This window comes from Telopea speciosissima, chromosome 1 (genome assembly GCF_018873765.1).
Source record: "Telopea speciosissima isolate NSW1024214 ecotype Mountain lineage chromosome 1, Tspe_v1, whole genome shotgun sequence".
Lineage (NCBI taxonomy): Eukaryota > Viridiplantae > Streptophyta > Magnoliopsida > Proteales > Proteaceae > Telopea > Telopea speciosissima.
In genome coordinates this window covers 48,853,903-48,874,113 of record NC_057916.1, presented here as the reverse complement: position 1 = coordinate 48,874,113, position 20,211 = coordinate 48,853,903, and the positions used below count along the sequence as shown (strand labels likewise).

Here is a 20,211-nt window from a genome sequence, read left to right as displayed (position 1 = left end):
TCCAATTGTTTTTAGCTTCCTCATTTGAATAAGAAAGCTAATTAACCAGACACCTAAAGTGGTGTATGTTGCGCTTTTCATTGTGGTCTTTGAGTCAAGTGATGTCCACTAACTTTAGCAGACGTCAGCAAACTTTAGCATATGTCCGCATATATTAGAGATGTCTGGCAAATTCAACGGATCAGAAATCAAAAACTGACTCTCAGACATTTCTCTTGGCGGGGTAATGATGAGGCCTTTTCGGATAACATATGTAACATATATTGTAAACAAAATTTTTTATTGTTTTACTAAACAACATTGTACATTTCATCAAAAAAAAAAAAAACAACATTTTACATTTTATGCAATATAAAATAACCTACATATTTGAGATAGAGTTTAAATTCAGGCTTAAGCAGGGCCAAGGCCACTGTAGTCAGTATTAACTTCACTTATGCCCTCAAACCCTTGGCCAGGTGGGCCAAATTTTTGGGTGGGATGAGGCCAATGCAGGCTCCGGCTGACCTAGCCCAATTTGCGTCCTTGGCTATAAATTATTTAGGACAGTAGAACAATTTCTACTCAACTGCATCAATGACCTAAAGAAAATGTAGTTTTAGGACATTGATTGGATGGTTCACAACACACGAATCCCAAAAGAGGAAATTGGCACTTGGTCTTGACAAAGTATTTATCATGCATTCCTAACAATTACCTTTTCTATTTGCACAACAATTCCTCAGAATCTAAACATTCCTAGAGACAGCAGCTCAATAGAAAAAGTTAAGAAAAAAAATATATGCTTCTTCTCAGTTCCCACCTTTGGCAACAGAAGCCTTGACCAGAGACAAAAAAAATGCAAATATGAAGTGAAACACACACCTGGCAGAACACCGAGAATGGTTCCCTCAATGGTCCATCGCATGAAAGCTCACTAGTACTCCCATCGATAAAGGTTCCATGCGCAAATACCACCTAATTCATGACATATCAGACATGCGAGTATCTGGGTTCCTTGTAATAGTGATAGAAAAGAAAACTCTGTTTTGCCAAAATACTGACATCTGGGTAAGATTTATATTTATTTGCTTAATCAGATTGTTATTTTCTATCTTTGAAAACAGTATTTTTACAGATAGAGCCAAATCCATAACACCCCCCCCACCCCACACACACACACACACCATAGTATTAAATCTCGTTTCAGAAGGCCATTTCGGCCAGACCAAAATTTCCGAGATACCGAAATTTTGCCGAAATATTGTATTTTTTTCTATGAGTTTTTCTTGGCCATTTATGGGTGTAAAAACCGAATACCTGAAACAAAATAACCGAAATTTCGACGAAACGGTGCATTTTTTAGACCGACTTTTAAGAAACAAGTGACCGAAATTTCCGAAATATTGCATTTTTTCATTTCGACATAGCATCTCGTTTGGGCCTGGCCGAAATTTCAGAAATTTCGGCAAGATTTTGAACTATGCCACACACACACACACACGCAAAGCAACTTTAGTCAGGATAGTAGAGATCAGAACATAATACTAGTCAGGACAGTAGTGATCAGACTATAATAACCAACCCCCCAACAATAATAATAATATAACATGCATTCAAAGCAATATTAGTCAGGACAGTAGAGATCAGAACTGTAAATAACAGTGAGTTAGATTAAGAAAAGAGAGAAAAGAGAGAAGAAGAGAAAGCTGAACTGCAACTCTTAGGAGAGAATCAAAATTATCGTATTATTCTCCCCTCTCACTTATATATATAGTAGGGCAATCAAATTACAAAGAGAAGACCAAAAATCCCAAAATATCCGCACTTAAACCATTCTCGGTATTAGCGTCAAGCGCAAATACTGAGAAGCACATTCTTGACTTTTAACACTCCCCCTCAAGCTGGAGCATAGATGTTAATCATGCCCAGCTTGTTACAAATATAATCAATTCTCACACTCCCCAAAGACTTAGTAAAAACATCAGCAAGTTGCTCTCCGCTACGAACATGTTGTGGAGCAATAAGACGTTCTTGTAGTTTTTTTCAAACAAAATAACAATCAACCTCTATGTGTTTTGTCCTTTCATGGAACACAGGGTTGGAAGCACTATGGATAGCAGCTTGATCGTCACACCATAACTGTGTAGGAGATTTGTCTACGAACTTCAATTCAGCCAACAACTGTTTTATCCATATCAATTCACAAGTAACTTGGGAGTTGGGCCATTGCCCGATACTCTGACTCTGCACTCGACCTGGCTACTACTGGCTGCTTCTTGCCCTTCCAAGACACCAAGTTTCATCCCACAACGACACAATATCCAGTAGTAGATCTCCTATCCACAGGGGACCTGGCCCAATCAACATTATAAAATCCCTCAACACGTCCATGACCATGATCAGTGTAGAGCAAACCACGGCCTGGAGCCTTCTTGAGGTACCTCAAAATCCGAATCACATCATCCCAATGAGATGCCCTGGGAGAGGACAGAAACTGACTCACTACGCTGACTAGAAAGGCAATGTCTAGGCGAGTCACGGTGAGATAATTCAATTTACCAACAAGTCTTCAATATTTTTCCGGATCATCAAGAGCATCACCACTGTCACTTGTCAACTTCAAATTCGAGTCCATTGAAGTATCCAAAGGTTTAGACCCAAGCATACCTGTTTCTTTAATCAGGTCAAGAACATATTTTCTCTGAGAAAGAGAAATAGAGTAGGTCTTAAGAAATTAAATTGATTCTTAAGAGCCTATCTCGAATACCATGTAAATAACAGTGAGTTAGATTAAGAAAAGAGAGAAAAGAGAGAAGAAGAGAAAGCTGAACTGCAACTCTTTGGGGAGAATCAAAATTATAGTATTATTATCTCCTCTCACTTATATATATAGTAGGGCAATCAAATTACAAAGAGAAGACCAAAAAGTCCAAAATACCCTCACTTATACCATTCTCGGTATTAGTGCCTAGCGCTAATGCCGAGAAGCACATTCTCGACTGCTAACAAGAACATAGTTGAGATTGATGCCAAAAGACACCCAAAGTTATAATTCCTTAACTTGGTTTAATTGTCAAGGAGTATGAGACTACGAAGATTGTCAACAGAATCAGAACTGGACTATGCCTCCAAAGTGGTGAAAGAGGCAGAAATAAAGTAGAAGAATAATTTATAAGAGAATCATATGATCAGCAATACTTATGCAGAAAATAGTTCCGGCATCCAATAAACAACAAATCCCAATAAGTGAGCATATCTGAGACCAGGATCTTGAGATGGATGAGTGGCAAGAATACTGAAATGATAAATGATGCATAAGAACTTAGAGCAGCCCCAACAAGTGGCACAATGAAGGAGAAGCCAAATTACATGGTCTAAATGCAGGGAGTGGAAAAGGGGGGAAGGGACCAATGACTGAACCAGCGAGAACTGAATTTGGTGCAAGATGAAGGCAATAAAAGGAAAAGCTGATCCCTGATCCCCATAAAAAGGATGAGACAAAGACTACAGGCAGGATTTGAGAACTCACACTTTAGAAAAATATTTAGCCATGGATAGAAAAATTCTGTAACAGGTTCATTTACCAACCTCAAATAATCGGCATAATATCTAACATGTAAATAGTCGAAAAACAACAAAAAGTCAAGAAAGTAGAAGGGCAATTTTCATAATTAACCCAGTCTTCTAGTCTTCAACTTGTACCCAGAAATGGTCCTACCAGTCTACCACTTAGGGAAACAAGGATAACTCTGAGTACATAAGATCAAGCAAATCAGATAACCAAGACACACTGATGTTAGACAACCCTTTTGGACCATTTGTCAACTTTTTTGATGGCCCAACTCTATCTGAGAAACTAAAGGGTTATGTTTGATTTTGACATAGGAGAATATAGTTTCAGTTATGAGTTGTGTAGAAAGAGATGAGAGGAGAAGAGATGAGAAGATTGCAAGAATGAGTTAGAGAGTTACGACCTCTCTCTACTCAATGATATTATTAATACTTAGAAAGCCAAATTACAAGAGTACCGTTACATTCTCACATATATGCCCACATGACCCTATTACAAATTGTTTCCCATTATACCTGTAAAACTATATTCCAATACTCCCCCTCAAGCTGGTGAGTAAATATCATACATAACCAGCTTGCTTTAGAGGGTATAAAATTGTATGGAATGATCCCTTTGGTTAACATATTAGCCAACTAATCTCCTAACTTTACTAAGGGTGTGCAAATACATTTGGATTCAATTTTCTCCTTTATGAAATGGCGATCAACCTTAATATGTTTTGTGCAATCAGGTTACACAAGATTGTGGGCAATATTGATAGCAGCCTTGTTATCACAATGTAGTCTCATGGAACTATTAATTTCAAACACCAACTTGAGAAGTTCAAAGACTCCATGTGCCATGGCCCTAAATTCTGCTTATGCACTTATCTTGCAACAACACAAAACTTCACAGACTCATGTGCCATGGCCCTAATTTATGCTTCTACACTTGTCTTGCAAAAATAGATTGTATCTTGCTTCCCCAAGTAACCAAGTTTCCACGTACAAAGGTGCAGTAGCCTGATGTAGACCATCTATTCGTTATGCTTGGTGTACAACAGCCCCTTTCCTGGACTAGATTTTAAATACTTGAGAATATGGTATATAGCCTCCATATGACACATTCTAGGAGCATACATAAAATGGCTAACCACTCTAACTACATACACAATATCTGGACAAGTAAGAGAAAGGTTGACTAATCTGGCTAACGTTGAACTTGGTAAAATGAAATGGTTGAGTAATTGAAAAATGAGATTATTCAGGAATACACATTGCAAATGAACTTTCCACCAAGTATTTGATACCTTCCTGCATCAATCATGGGATAGACATTATCTTATCCCAGTTTATGATTTTGATCAATAGGGGAGTCCGCAGGTTTACAACCCAACATCCTTGTTTCCTTCAAAAGGTCCAACACATATTATTTGCAACTCAGCATCCATGTTACCTTCAAAAGGTCTAACACATATTATTTGAAACTCAGCATCCATGTTTCCTTCAAAAGGTCCAACACATACTTTTTTTCATAAATGTGAACTCCTTTTCTTGACCTTGACACCTCAATTCCCAAGAAGTACTTTAAGGCACCTAGATCCTTGATTTCAAATGGTTGAGTTAAATAAATCTTAAGCCTCTTTATCACTTTTTTTTTAGCTTTCCAGTCACTACTCACTATAATATTGTCCACATAAACAATTAGTGCTGTAATTCTACCATTGACTTGTCTGGTGAACAAGGTGTGGTCTAATTGACTTTGAGTGTACCCATTTCTTAATATGGCCAGTCTAAATTTTTCAAAACAAACTTTTGGTGACAATTTAAGACCATAGAGAGCCTTCTTAAGCAGGCATACCTTGCCTTCAACTATGGAAATTTTGAAGTTGGGAGGAATTTGCATATATACTTCCTTTTCTATGTCGCTATGAAGAAAGGCATTCTTCACATCGAACTAGTATAAGGGCCAGTTTTGATTCGCTGCTAAGGACGAGAACTCTTACTGAATTGAATTTAGCCATTAGAGCAAGTGTCTCTTGATAGTCAACTCCATACACTTGGCTGTTGTAACCATCAACCACCAGCCTGGCCTAATGTCTCTCAACAGTACCATCTGAGAAGACCCATCTGTAGCCAACAAGCACTCATCTGTTTGGAAGATCAACAAGCTCTCAAGTACTATTCTTCTCAAGTTCCCTCATCTCCTCACACATGGCTTCCTTCCATTTCAGATCAGTCTTGGCCTTGGTGACATTCTTAAAATAAGGGTTGAAGACAGGACAACTAAGTAACACTTGTAAGAGAGATTGAAATATAGGAAACAAACTTGGCTATAGAATTAGTGATGTAGGACAACACATGAAGAAGAATAGGTCAAAACACTGGTCATGTTACAGTCCATGTGAATAGTATCACAGACTCACAGCCCATATTTTCCTTGTGTGCAGATATTTTTTAGAAGGTTTTGTGGGCCCATCAAGTGGAGAAAGATTCTATCCAGATGCTGTCATAGTTTAGATTCTACTTTCAGTTTTAGAAAGTGTATTAGGTAGTTTCTAATTTCAGTTTGTTTCTATTTTTGTTTCCTTGCTTGTTTAGAAGGCTGAACTACAAAGTCTAGTCGTTTCTAACTTTAGTTAGGATTTAGTAGTTTCTATTTTCCTAAGTGTCTATTTTAGATGAGTTTCTATTTTGGAAAGTTTCTATTTTATTGTGAGCTAGCCTAAGCTATTAATAGGCCACACATCGTAATGAAGGAACAGAATTTGAGAAAAGAATTTTCTTGCCAGCTTAGCCATCGAATTATGGGAGATCCTCCTTGTTTCAACAGTTGAGATAGCAGTGGGTGAGAGACCCAAGCTGAGAGAGGCATTCCCCTACCCTCTTCTCTTCTATCTTCTCTTCTTCCCCCACTCGAACTCCACATTCTCTGTTGTTTGAGACCATAATCAAGTGCTGCTGCTGCATCAGTGAAGGACCAGAATACATCCCCATATTCAACTAGAAACTGTTGCTGCTGCTGATCACAACCACAGAAGGATCGAGTCACCCCGGCAGATCAGTTGTCTACCCAAAATTCTCCAGCAACTTCGAGCCTACACTTCTCTGCAACCTGAGCCTTGTTTCAGTAGGGCTTTGGAGGGCTGAACCCTATCAAGGAGAGCTACACTCGATCCCTGTTTGGAGTCCAAGTTGCTGCTGGTTTGCAAGATCTCAACAAACTTTCTAATTTTGATTCCAGTTCATATCTCAGCAACCAGCCATCATAATAGGCTGAAATTTGGAGCACAATGCCCTCTCCTCATACCCTCCACTCGATCCAAGTCTGGATCCAAACTGCTGGCTGATTTGGTTTTATTTCTCTAAGTTACTAATTCTGATTTTGTCGCTATTTTGATGTTCTGCTGCAACCTATCATCGATCCTACTGTAGAGTGGTTCTTACTTGAACCCCTTCTACATTAATTAGTACAAGACTTCTCCCTTTCCTAACAGCAATAGGAATATCCAACTCTGGAGCACAAGATGGGATATTACCTGAGTCAGGGGATTGAGGTTCAAGATGAGGATCCACGGAGGGTTGTTGGCAGCAGGTCTTCTTCCTCTCTTATTTTGTACACAATCAACTGCTTCTCCTTTCCATCTTCCTCAATTTTGTCCAGCTCCGCTTCTTCTGTCCGTCTGCCTGCATCAGATTCTTGCACATCTCCCACTATATCCATGGTCTTCCCAACAACAAAGTACTGTAGTTTCAGATAGGATTAACTCCCACTAGAAACCAGTGGATCAGGATCTCTAACAATGCCAGCCGATTGGAGTAGGATTGGGTAATTTAGGTCAAAACTAGGGTTAGGGTGAGATATTGATGGTAAGGTTTATATGGTTTTAATAGGCAGGTCTAGGGGGTTATTATTGTATAAAAATATCAGGGTTTGGATAGGTTTGAAAATTCTGCAAAATTAGAGCAGAACTGATCTATCGATCTCTGGGTTTTGGGTTCTAATGCAGTGTGGTGATGAGGGGGTTACAGATGGAATGAAGGGCTGAAATTTGGATCGAGCATAGGGGGGAATAAGGAACTCGATGGGAGTTTGGAGGGGATCAGGTGGCTGGAACTTGGTTGCTTGAAAACGAAGCTATGGTTTCAATGGAAATTTGCAGGTTTAATGGAGAGCCTGGAACACTGGTTCTATGGCCTAATGGAGATCAATGGGGGAGGGTAGGTTTAGGTTGGAGGAGGAGAAATAGAAGGGTGTAGACAGAATTTTAAATAAACTTACTGGTTTGAAGGATCTACAAAGGCAGCAGCTTGAACAGTAGAGAGAAACCTCCTGATCTTCACGATGCAAGGAGTCGCAGGAGTCCACCTACCCTATCCACCTTGAGATCCACAAGGATGCAAGTACTCAAAGAGCAATCAGCAGCAAAGGCAGCAACGCTAAGAAGCAGAATTTTGAATATTGAACTGTGGAGGGGGAGCCTCCCACGATAGAGCTATTTATTAAACAAGGCTAAAGCCCAAATCCGATTCAGATTAGGATTCAAATGAAATCCCAAATCTGATTCTAATTACAAACAAATCAACCCTCCAAATAGAAATCATGGAGGGGAAGTAAAAGTTAAATAAAACTACTAAATTAAGTTAGCTCAAAAGATTTCGAATGAGCCAATCAAAACAAAACAAAATCCAGCCAATAAGAATCAATTCTCAGAGGCTGTAAAAAAAACTAGGTATGGGAAAAAGGCTCCAACCAAAAAAGTTAAAATCAGCAGCCATCTTCAAGGCTTCTTCTTCTTCCTTGTGCTTGGACCTGCATCATGATGCAAATTCATCATCGAAATGGGCTTATTTCTTTAGGAATAAGTCTAGGGTTGGGTTACATACATATTGGGCCTTTGATCCCATGGGTTTCTAATGTAATAGGCCACTTTTATGGGCCTAAATTATGGGTAAATAGGTTGCATACGGGATTAGCTCCCATACTTAGTTTTATTTCCATACTTAGCTTTTTATTTAGTGTTTTAAATTGAACCGGTTCAACCAATGGTTCAATTTAAGTGATTTTATTAGTTTTTCTTTTAGTTGTTTAGTTGGACTGGATTAGGACTCTATTTTGAGTCTATTTCAGTTTCCTAGTCAGTTTAAGTTAGCTAATAGGTTAAGGATTGGGTTAGGCCATTCCTTTTTAGTGTCTCAGTCAATTTTTGAGTCTTCTATATAAATTTGCAAGGGAGGCCAGCATTGAGTACGAATTTGATTAATAAAAACTCAGCTTTATGCTTGCTGCCTTTGTTGTTGCTGTTGCTCCTTTAGAGTGTTGCATCCTTGTGGATTTATCAAGGTGGAAGGGATTGGTGGATCTCCAATCGACTCCTTGCATCGTGAAGATCGGGAGGACTGCTACTTATCTCCTTGCATCGTGAAGATCGGGAGACCCCATTGTTCATCTTCAAAGCTGCTGCCATTGAAGATCTCTTCAAATCCAGTAAGTTTAAATCTGAACTTAGTTTAAACCTTCTTCTTCTCACTCCTACCCTAACTAGGATTCCTCCATAACTTCAAATCTGTCCATTAGTTTCAAACCAAACTTCCAACATACATCATTACATCCCCCACACTTCTCCCTACACTCGATCCAAAACCCAGCTCATAACTCCCACTCTATCCCCTCCATTCCTTCACTCCATTAAAACCCAAAGCCTGCAACACAATTCTGTCCAAAATTGCAGAATCTTAAAACCTTCCCAAATCCTATTATTTATATGCCATAAAAGCACCCTAGACCTGCACATTAAAACCCCATAAACCCCATTGCCATTGTCCAACCCTAACCCTAGTTTTGACCTAGATTTTTGAACCCTAACCCAATCGGCCAGCCCTTGTGTGTGACCCCATTACCCTGGTTCCTAGTGGGATTACTCCTACCGAGGACTACATTACATCAGCTCTTCCCAGCTTAGAAACATTCATCTCCGATGAATGAGTGAAGTCCATGTATCGATCATACAACTCGGGATCAAGCTTCTTGAAGTCGTCTGCATGGATCCAAGTACTGTCCTGGCGTGGGCGACCTTTCCATTTGACAAAAAAGGAATGGTAACCTGTGCCATGTCGAGTGGTCTTGTACATGTCATCTAGAACCTCCTCGATCACATTTGCAGCAGGTGGCTTTAGTTGGGGCAGCCTCAGCATATGCTCCGAATCACCATCGTCTAAGTGATGTCCCGTGTAAAATTAGAGATCAGCTACATTAAACACATTGCTTATGCCCATATCAACAGGAAACTCGAGAACATAAGCATTGGGTCCAATACGTTTCAGCACTTTGTATGGACCCATCTTCTTTGGATGGAGCATACTGTGGACACCAGGTTGGTGTCTCTCTGGATTAACCCTGACCATGACCATATCTTCAGGCTTGAATTCAACAAATCGGCAATGCTTATCAGCAATAGCCTTATAATGATCAGTACTGAGCATAGTTCAAAATCTCGCGAAATTTCAGTGATATTTCGCCAAATTTCGTATATCTCGAGCTGTCCGAGATACGATACCAATCCGAAATGGAAAAATATCATATTTCGACGATATCTCGTGAGATATCGACGAAATATCGTGGACTCACGATATATCACGAGATATTGAAAAAGTCACGTGCAATATTTCGAATATTTCAGTCATCTCATTTCGAAAATTTCGGAAATCTCGGTAATTTCGGTAATCTCGGTTCGAAAATTTCGGAAATCTCGGTCATTTTGGCATTTTACACCCACAGAAAAATACCATATTTCGACGAAATTTCGGTATCGTGGAAATTTCGGTCAGACCGAAACACCGAAACGAAACGAGATTTAGTACCATGGTACTGAGTGCTATCTTCCTTCGAACATCAACGTGTACCTCGGTGATGTGACGGAGGAACTCATCGGCTTCCACACTTATCCTAGCTTGAGGAGGTAAAGGGACAAGATCAATGGGACGCTTGGGCTGTATCCCAATGAGAATCTTGAAAGGGATACGTCCAATGGTTCTGTTCACAGAACTGTTGTATGCAAACTCAGCAATGTCAAGGATGGAGGGCCATGTCTTCTCATAATCTCTGACCAAACATCTCAATAAGTTACCAAGGCTCCTGTTTACCACCTCTGTTTGCCCATCAGTCTGTGAGTGGAATGCAGTATTATTGGAATATGTAATCCAAAATACCATGAGGGTATTCTGGTCTTTTTGGGGTTAGTTTATTTATTATGTTATTAGGTACAGTCGGCTATGTGGATTTTAGTCCCACATCGCCTAGTTTAGTCTCTTTGTAATTTCCCCTCTATTATAAATAAAGGGGCTTACCTATCAATGATATTATTCTAAACCATTATTTTCTCTCTATTTCTCTCTTCTCTTCTCTCTCAAGTTATTGGTTACAAGTCCTAGGTTTTCTCCACCATTGCCATTGGGTATCCTTCGCTATTGGGTTGAGTTTGTCCTAAGGGGGAGTTTGAAGTATTGAAGAGTATTGAAGATATTTGGTTGTTGCCTATTTGAGGACTTTCGGTTGGGTTGATACAGTTTTTTTTTCGCTGCCTGATTCAGTTTGTTTTCGCTACTTGCTGCTCTAGTTATTTCACTTCAAGATTCTATGTCACTATGACAATCTGAGATTCATCACTGGATAGCTATTGAAGATCGTTGAAAGCTGCCTTTTTTGGAAGACATTCCAGTCCCGGTTTGCTAATCATGTCTGTCCAAGTTTTGAAGATCTATTTTTTCAAGTTCTTGAAGGTTTATTTGGGAGCTACATTCATATGTCAAGCTGGATTCTGCTGCAAGTTTTTTTTTCCATTTTTGTTCAAGTTGGCCATTAGTACCTTGTATGCGCCAACTTGAGGGGGAGTGTTAGCATTATTAGGAGTTCTTTTTTCTTTTTTTCTTTTCCCCAACCGAAAGTCCTCAAATAGGCAACAACCAAATATCTTCAATACTCTTCAATACTTCAATCTCACCCTTACGACAAACTCAACCCAATAGTGAAGGATACCCAATGGCAATGGTGGAGAAAACTGATCTTCTATGTTTTGCACCAATGTTCCTGCAAGTTCTGCATTCTGCAATGTCTGCAGGTGTATTATACATAATCCCCCCCTCACGTGTAGTACACGTGGACATAACAAAGATGATGTAAGAGATAGGGCAAAAACATAATATTCCAGAATTTTCCAAGAGGTGCTAAGGGTAATGGAAAAGGAAGAAATGGCAAATTAGAGAATACCATTATTGTCCAAAGTGGTTATGGGTATATGCCAAAAGTATGGGATATGAAGGGAATTAGAATTATTGAAAGGGAATGGTGTTGGAAAAAAAGGATGGCATGGGTGTAATTTGGTGGAAATCCACTTTTAAATACAATCCAAGCCAAAGGGCAAACTGGTAATAAACCAGAATTTTCAAGGGTCAATTGGGTAGTCAAATAGGGGAAGTATGAAAAAGTAATGGCAGTCCCATAAATAATCAGAATTTTGCAAGGGCTTTTTGGTAAACAAAAAGCAATGGGATGCAATAAGTAAAATAATGGCTATGGAGAATGGCAATTTGGTAAATTACCAGAATTGTCAAGGGGTTATTGGAAAATAATGAAGCACGGGGACATGAAGGGAATTAACATTTATTAGTTGGGGAATGGCAGAATTGCAATTAAATTGAAATCCAATTATAAACCCAACTAGGCAAAAGGGTAAAGTGGGAATGAAAAGTAAAATAAGGACAAGGGAGGATAAGTGAAGATGGCAGACTTGTAAATAGCACAGTTAAAAAGGGATGGCATAGTAGTAATTAACCAAACAATAAAGGGGAAACCAAATAACTAATGGATTAGTGGTTAACTACGTAAATCTAATACCATAAGAGGGTGCATAGGACTCTACTCATAGTGAAAATGGGCATACTTGTCATTATGCTGAAGTACCCTTCTTCTCCACAACATAACACCCAAGGCAAACCCAAACACTTTGCTGGAACAGAGGCTTGAACACCACGACAGTAAGATTGGGGGCGGTAACCAAAGTAGTAAGTGTGGAGGGAATCGAAGCCAACCAGAAGCAACCCTTGAAACCAGATCATCAGTAGTAGTCATCAACCAATCCTTCAAACTAGGAAATACCAGAGCCATAACAGCGGCAGCCAGAGATGTAGAACCAAAGGCGGAAACAGCATCTCCTCCTTGAGGTTGATTGTAGCAACGATACAAGGGAAGGATTTTATAGAATTGTGGACCAAGGCAGGGTTCGTGTAGGAGAAGACTGCTTCTTCCTCACGATTTCTTCCCAGCCATATTCAAAACAAACCTGGCAGTAACCAAGAAACCATAAAAAATTGACTCCCTGCAACTGAATCTGGCGGTAGGGTAGAAATTTAAATCTGATCTATAGAATGATGACCAGAATCAATCTCCACAAACTGAAGAAAAAAACTTCGAATCTGAACAACCATGATCAGCAACTTGAGATAATCTGCAGAAGTCGATCTTCAAGAGGGAAGAATCGATTCTTGATAAGGCAGAATAATCTTCAAAAACCATGCGTTCATCAATCTTCATTGGCTGGCCAGGAGATAAATACGTCTACAAATCAGAAACAGATCCTGTGTCTTCAATGAAAAAAAACCAAATTGAATCTGGGAAAAAAGAAAGAACCGATGCAGGATTTTAATCTCCTCAAAAGGGAAGAATCAATCTTCAAAACAGGGAGCACTTGTAGCAAATCGAATCAACAACTCAATGTACAAAACCCTACTTCTTCTTCTTCTTCTTCTTCTCCCTTCTTCTTCTTCTTCGATGAACTAAGGTTTCTTTCTAAAAACAGGAAACCCTAAACGACTCTCAAAACGGCAATCTTGGAGAGAATCAATCACTGGTTGCCTAGCTCTGATACCATGTAGAAACCGCTTCCTCTAAAAGGCCGACCTTATAGGAAAGGGAGGAGACAATATGTATATCATACAGGAGCTCTAACACGGCGGACTATCCAAAGGGGGACACGGGTGGATAAATAATTTTTTAACAAGTATTGAACAGAAGCTTGGTGTTTATCTTCAGCCATAAAGTCTTCCAGAAGTAGCTCATAAACTTCACATCTCTATCAGAGACTATAGTACTCGGCAGTCCATGGATGCGAACTATCTCCTTAAAAAACAACTTGGCAATGTGGGAAGCATCAAGTGTTTTTTGGCAGGGGATAAAGTGAGGCATCTTGGTGAATCTGTCAACAACCACCATGATGGAGTCGAATCTCTCTCTAGTAGGGGCAGCCCAAGTACAAAATCCATACTGATGTCAAACCAGGGCTAGTGAGGAATCGACAATGGTGAATAGAGACCCGTGTTCTGCTTGGCACCTTTAGCTAACTGGCAAACTCGACAGCTCCTGATTACATGCTCTACATCCTTGGCCAAGTGAGGCCAATAGTACCAATCAATCACCTGCAAGATGGTTTTGTCTTTCCCAAAGTGTCCTCCTAGGCCTCCTCCATGTAGTTCCCTAATAAAGTGATGGCGTAGGGACGAGTTAGGAATGTAGAGTCGTGTTCCTAAAAACAAATAACCATCATGTAAAGAATACTTAGGGTGTTGTCCACCCTGCTTCAAATCAACATATAGGACATGAAAGTCTTTGTCACTAGCATACTCTTCTCTAATCTGTTCGATGCTAAGTGCATGGGCTGAGAATGTGTTCAAAGTCAGGACTTTTCTGCTCAGTGCATCAGCCACTATGTTCTCCTTTCCTGACTTGTATTTGAGGGCAAAGTGAAATTCCTATAAATAAGCAACCCATTTAGCATGTCGGGTGCTAATGGACTTTTGGGAGTGGAGGTGCTTGAGGGCCTCATGATCCGTGTACAGGACAAATTCTTTACCAATAAGATAGTCCCTCCAATGTCGCAACACCTGAACAATAGCATAGAGCTCAATGTCATAAGTAGAGTACCTAGTTTTGGCATCATTGAGCTTCACACTGTAGAAAGCAATAGGATGCCCAATCTGCATAAGAACTCCGCCTAGACCAATATGGGAAGCATCAATAGCAACTTTGAATATTAGGTCAAAGTTTGGGAGGCGTAACACTAGAGCTTCAGTCATCCTTTTCTTGATCACTTGGAAAGCTTTATGGGTTGCTGCTGTCCATTCGAACTTTCCTTTGCTTTGTTTGGTGCACTCAGTGATGGGTGTCATGATGGCACTAAAATTGCGAACAAATCGCCTGTAGAAAGATGCCAAACCATGGAAACTTCTTACTTCAGTGAATGTCGTCGGAGTGGGCCAATCAACAATGCTTCTGACCTTTTCCGGATCAGCTTCAACATCCTCTGAAGATATAATAAAACCAAGGAAAACAACCTTGGGCAGCATGAAGGAACACTTCTTCAAATTGATGTATAACTTCACCTGCCCAAGTACTCTAAGAACTTGTTTCAAGTGGTCAATATGGTCATCTGGCTGCTTACTATACACCAAAATGTCGTCAAAGTAAACAACCAGAAATTTACCAATAAAAGGACGAAGTACCTGTGTCATGACTCTCATGAATGTGCTAGGTGCATTCGTTAAACCAAAGGGCATAACCTTCCATTCGAACAGTCCATCTTTAGTCTTGAAGGTTGTCTTCCATTCATCTCTAGGCCGGATACGAGTCTGATGACAACCACTTCGAAGACCAATCTTAGAAAAGATCATAGAGCCGGACAACATGTCCAACATATCATCAAGCCTTGGAATTGGAAACATGTACTTAATGGTAATTCTGTTGATGGCTCCATTGTCCATACACATACGCCACAAACCATCTTTCTTTGGAGTCAAAAAGGCTGGAACAGCACAAGGGCTTAGACTCTCTTCAATGAATCCCTTTTGGAGCAGCTCTCCAACTTGCTTCTTGAGTTCTTCATGCTCTGTAGGACTCATTCTATAGGCGGGCAGCTTTGGTAATATAGAGCCAGGTAGCAAGTCAATAGCATGTTGAATATCCCTCAATGGGGGCAGTTCATTAGGCAGTTCCTCTGACACCACATCAGAGAAGTCATGTAATAACTAATAAGTCCTTAATGGGCTATACAAGCTTCACTTCTGGCTGGGCAGCGACTTCTTGAGTCACCACGGCTAAGATCAGACCTGAGTCGTGGCTGGTCTACTCAAACTCCTTTTGTGGAACAGCTAATACTCTTTTCTCGCAATCTGTCCCCTTTTGGTTTGCACATCTCTAAGGGTAGATTAAGAGGGTTAAAAATAACTTGTTGTCCCTTGTGTTGGAACATACACTGATTCTTCCTCCCAAGGATAGCAACATCATTATCATATAGCCAAAGTCTTCCCAATAAAACATCAGTCATCTTCATTGGAATAATGTCGCACCATACCTCTTCTTTGTAGGCTTGCAGCTGTAAAGGAACATTGCATCTCTTGTTCACTTCCAATTTGTTACCGTTCAGCAAAGAGAGTTTGTAAGGCGACGGGTGTTTCTCAAACTTCAGATTAGCCTTCTTCACAAAGCCTTCAGAAATCACTAACACAACTACCCCTATCAACAGGGTAGTGCGTTCTCCAGTTCGCATACGAGTGTAGAAAATACAACTATGCTGCCAATCCTCACCTTTAGTTTCTTCATAATCATCACCCAAGTCTTCATAGTAATCAGCCCCGTCATCAGAATCATCATCAGAATCATCATCATCATCATCATCATTAGGGTTGTCATCTTCCTTTTCAGCCACATGAACTTGCCTATGCTTTTGGAGGCAGTCCTTGGCATATTGGCCCTTTTCGTTGCAGTAGTAGCACTTGTGAAGATCATTGCTGGTCATGGGAGCTTTGCCCTTGTTGTCTACACATGAAGGGGGTGTAGGACTAGAAGAGCTGCTTGTAGAGTAACCTGATCGTGTAGGACCAGCAGTATAAGTGTTACCTCTATTGTAACCATTAGCAAGCTTGGATGCTGGAAAAGATTTCTTGGTGTCGACAAAAGAGGAACCAAACCTTCTATTGGTATTCAATAGGTCTTCAGCCTTCAGAGCTTTCTCAAAACAGTCCTTGATGTCTCTAACATCACCTACTCCAATAGCCCTAACAATATCTTATCTCAATCCCAGCCGAAACCGAGACAACATCTGAGTAGCTCCTTCTCTAGTGCCAGTACGAGAAGAAAGAGCATCGAACTTCTGCATGTACTCAGCTATAGTCATAGTCCCTTGTCGCAGGTAGTTGAATTGATCTTGAATCTGAGCTCTGTAGTGCATGGGCAAGCATTTCTCCCTCAAATCATACCTCATGTCTTCCCAGGTAGTAGGTGCATGGCCATCAAGTTCCAAGTCCCTCTCCGCATTTCGCCACCATTCCCAGGTAGGGCCAACCACCTTGGTATGTGCCAATCTCCTATTTCGATCTTCAGGCAAGTCATACTAATCAAAGTAATCATCTAGGGCAGCAACCCAGTCATAAAAAACTTGAGGTTCATGAGTTCCATCAAACTCTTTCAGCTCAAGTTTAACCTTCTGTGTGTCATACCTTCTGTCAGTGGCTTCATATGTAGTGAAGTACGATCTCAGATATTCCTCAAAGTTAGGTCTTCGAGGGTCTTCTCTGTTTCTGTCCCTGTCTTCTCTGTAGTCATCCATGTCATATCTACGTCAATCTCTGTGATCTCTGTGGGGTCTGGAATGATCTCTATGGTCCCTGTGACTTTTGGAATGATCTCAATGATGTCCATTCCTTCCCAGAGTTCCATGTACCTCAGAATTAACTTGAAATCTGTCCTCTTCTAAGGGAAGGTTGCTGTCCCTAAGAGGTGGAGTCTGCTTTTGTTCCATCACCAACAATCAATCACTAATAGCTTTCTGATCTGTTGAGAGCTTGTGGAGCATATCCATGATTGCAGCCATGGGGTCAGGTGGGGGTGGTAGGGTTGGACCCACTACAGAGTTGCCATGTTCATCCATGGCTTTGATACCAATTTAATGTAGTTCCAGATAGGATTAACTCCCACTAGAAACCAGTGGACAGGATCTCTAACAATGCCAGCCAATTGGAGTAGGATTGGGTAATTTAGGTCAAAACTAGGGTTAGGGTGAGATATTGATGGTAAGGTTTACATGGTTTTAATAGGCAGGTCTAGGGGGTTATTATTGTATAAAAACATCAAGGTTTGGATAGGTTTGAAAAATCTGCAAAATTAGGGCAGAACTGATCTATCGATCTCTGGGTTTTGGGTTTTAATGGAGTGTGGTGATGAGGGGGTTAGAGATGGAATGAAGGGCTGAAATTTGGATCGAGTGTAGGGGGGAATAAGTAAGGGACTCGATGGGAGTTTGGAGGGGAGCAGGTGGCTGGAACTTGGTTGCTTGAAAACCAAGCTATGGTTTCAATGGAAATTTGCAGGTTTAATGGAGGGGCTGGAACACTGGTTCTATGGTCTGATGGAGATCGATGGGGGAGGGTAGGTTTAGGTTGGAGGAGGAGAAATAGAAGGGTGTAAACAGAATTTTAAATTGGCTTACTGGTTTGACGGATCTCCAAAGGCAGCAGCTTGAACAATTGGGAGAAACCTCCTGATCTTCATGATGCAAGGAGTCGTAAGAGTCCACCTACCCTATCCACCTTGAGATCCACAAGGATGCAAGCACTCAAAGAGCAATCAGCAGCAAATGCAGCAACGCTAAGAAGCAGAATTTTGAAAATTGAACTGTGGGGGAGCCTCCCACGATAGAGCTATTTATTAAACAAGGCTAAAGTCCAAGTCCTATTCAGATTAGGATTCAAATCAAATCCCAAATCTGATTCTAATTACAAACTGTTAACAAAACCAGAAAGCTGAGAATGCTTGAATGATCGATTGTGATCAGTCAAGCCCTTTATATATATGAAGGTAAATAATGAAAAAGGACAAAAATACCCCTGCCATAGTCGACATAACTAGGCAGTAATTAAAACAGCTTAAAACATAAGATAAATAGACCCAAAAGACTAGAATACCCCCACGATATTCTGGTTTACATTATTCAACACTCCCCCTCAAGTTGGAGCAAAGATGTCGATCATGCCCAACTTGACTAGATTAGGATGAAAAGTCTTTCCAGGCAGGCCCTTGGTAAAGATGTCAGCAAGCTGATCAGACGAAGTCACAAAGGGAATACAAATCTGCCCAATTTCTAACTTCTCCTCGATAAAATGCCTATCCACTTCAACATGCTTGGTACGGTCATGCTGTACCGGGTTGTGTGCTATGCTGATTGCCGCCTTGTTATCACAGTATAGTAGCATAGGAAGTCAAATAGGAATACCCAGGTCTTTTAGCAGCCCTTTAAGCCAAAGTAACTCACAAATCCCTTGTGCCATAGCTCGAAACTCAGCCTCGGCACTAGAAAGAGCAACTACATTTTGCTTCTTGCTACGCCAGGTGACAAGATTTCCACCTACAAAGGAGCAATACCCAGAAATAGATTTCCGATCTGCTGAACCAGCCCAATCAACATTGGTGTATGCTTCTATCCGTAGGTGACCATGTGAAGACAAAAGAATGCCTTTTCCGGGGGCTGACTTCAAATAGTGAAAAATGCGAAGCACAGCCTCCATATGAGAGGTGTAGGGATCATGCATAAACCGACTTACAAAGACTCACAAGAAAAAGAATGTCCGGACGAGTGTGTGAAAGGTAAATCAGCTTCCCTACAAGTCTTTGGTACCGGCCTTTATTAACAAGTTCACCCTCTTTTTCCCCGAGTTGAACCGTGGGATCCATAGGAGTATCCGAAGGGTAACAGCCTAGCGAACTAGTTTCAGCCAACAAGTCTAGGACATACTTCCTTTGGGAGAGAAATATTCTCTTCGAAGATCTGGCCACTTCAATCCCAAGAAAATATCTCAGTTTCCCTGGATCCTTAATCTCAAATTCTTGGCCAAGAAAGGTTTTCAACCGTCTGATCTCATCACCATCATTACCCGTAACCACTATGTCATCAACATAGACTATAAGAACAGTGAGTTTTTCACCAACTCTCTTGATAAAGAGAGTGTGATCAGCATTACTCTGCTTATAGCCTACAGAAATCATGGCCTTATGGAATTGACCAAACCACGCCCTGGGTGACTGTTTCAGCCCATATAGTGCCCGCTTCAGCTTGCACACTTTTCCTTTATTTCTATCACAAGAGAACCTGGTTGGATGTCCATATATACCTCTTCCTCCAATGCTCCATTCAGGAAGGCATTTTTGACATCTAGCTGCTGCAGATCCCAACCAAGGTTGACTGCACATGATAACAACACACGAATTGTATTCAACTTTGCAACAGGTGCAAAGGTCTCCTGATAATCAATGTCGTATGTCTGAGTAAAGCCCTTGGCCACTAGTCGTGCCTTATACCTATCCACAGTGCCATCCACCTTCTGTTTCACCACAAACACCCATTTACATCCAACGGTTTTCTTCCCAGGTGGAAGGACCACAACCTCCCATGTGTCATTTTTCTTTAAAGCCTCCATTTCTTCCATCATGGTTGCCTTCCACTTTCCATCTGATAGAGCTTCCTGCCAATTGTTAGGAACATGGACAGAAGAAAGGGAAGAAATAAAAGCACGAAATGATGAGGAAAGGGAGTCATATAAAACAACATGAGATATGGGATGCTGAGTACAAGACCT

The 20,211-nt window shown here is 40.6% G+C and overlaps 1 protein-coding gene across 1 annotated transcript in view; it reads right to left on the bottom strand.

The window, feature by feature from the left end:
- The window catches only part of LOC122648714 (uncharacterized protein YnbB-like), a 75,856-nt gene that overhangs the window by 25,174 nt on the left and 30,471 nt on the right, over positions 1–20,211 (bottom strand). The window contains exon 11 of the mRNA XM_043841938.1: positions 865–957. Within this exon, the coding sequence (XP_043697873.1) occupies positions 865–957 (93 nt within the window). The remainder of the gene's footprint in view (positions 1–864; positions 958–20,211) is intronic.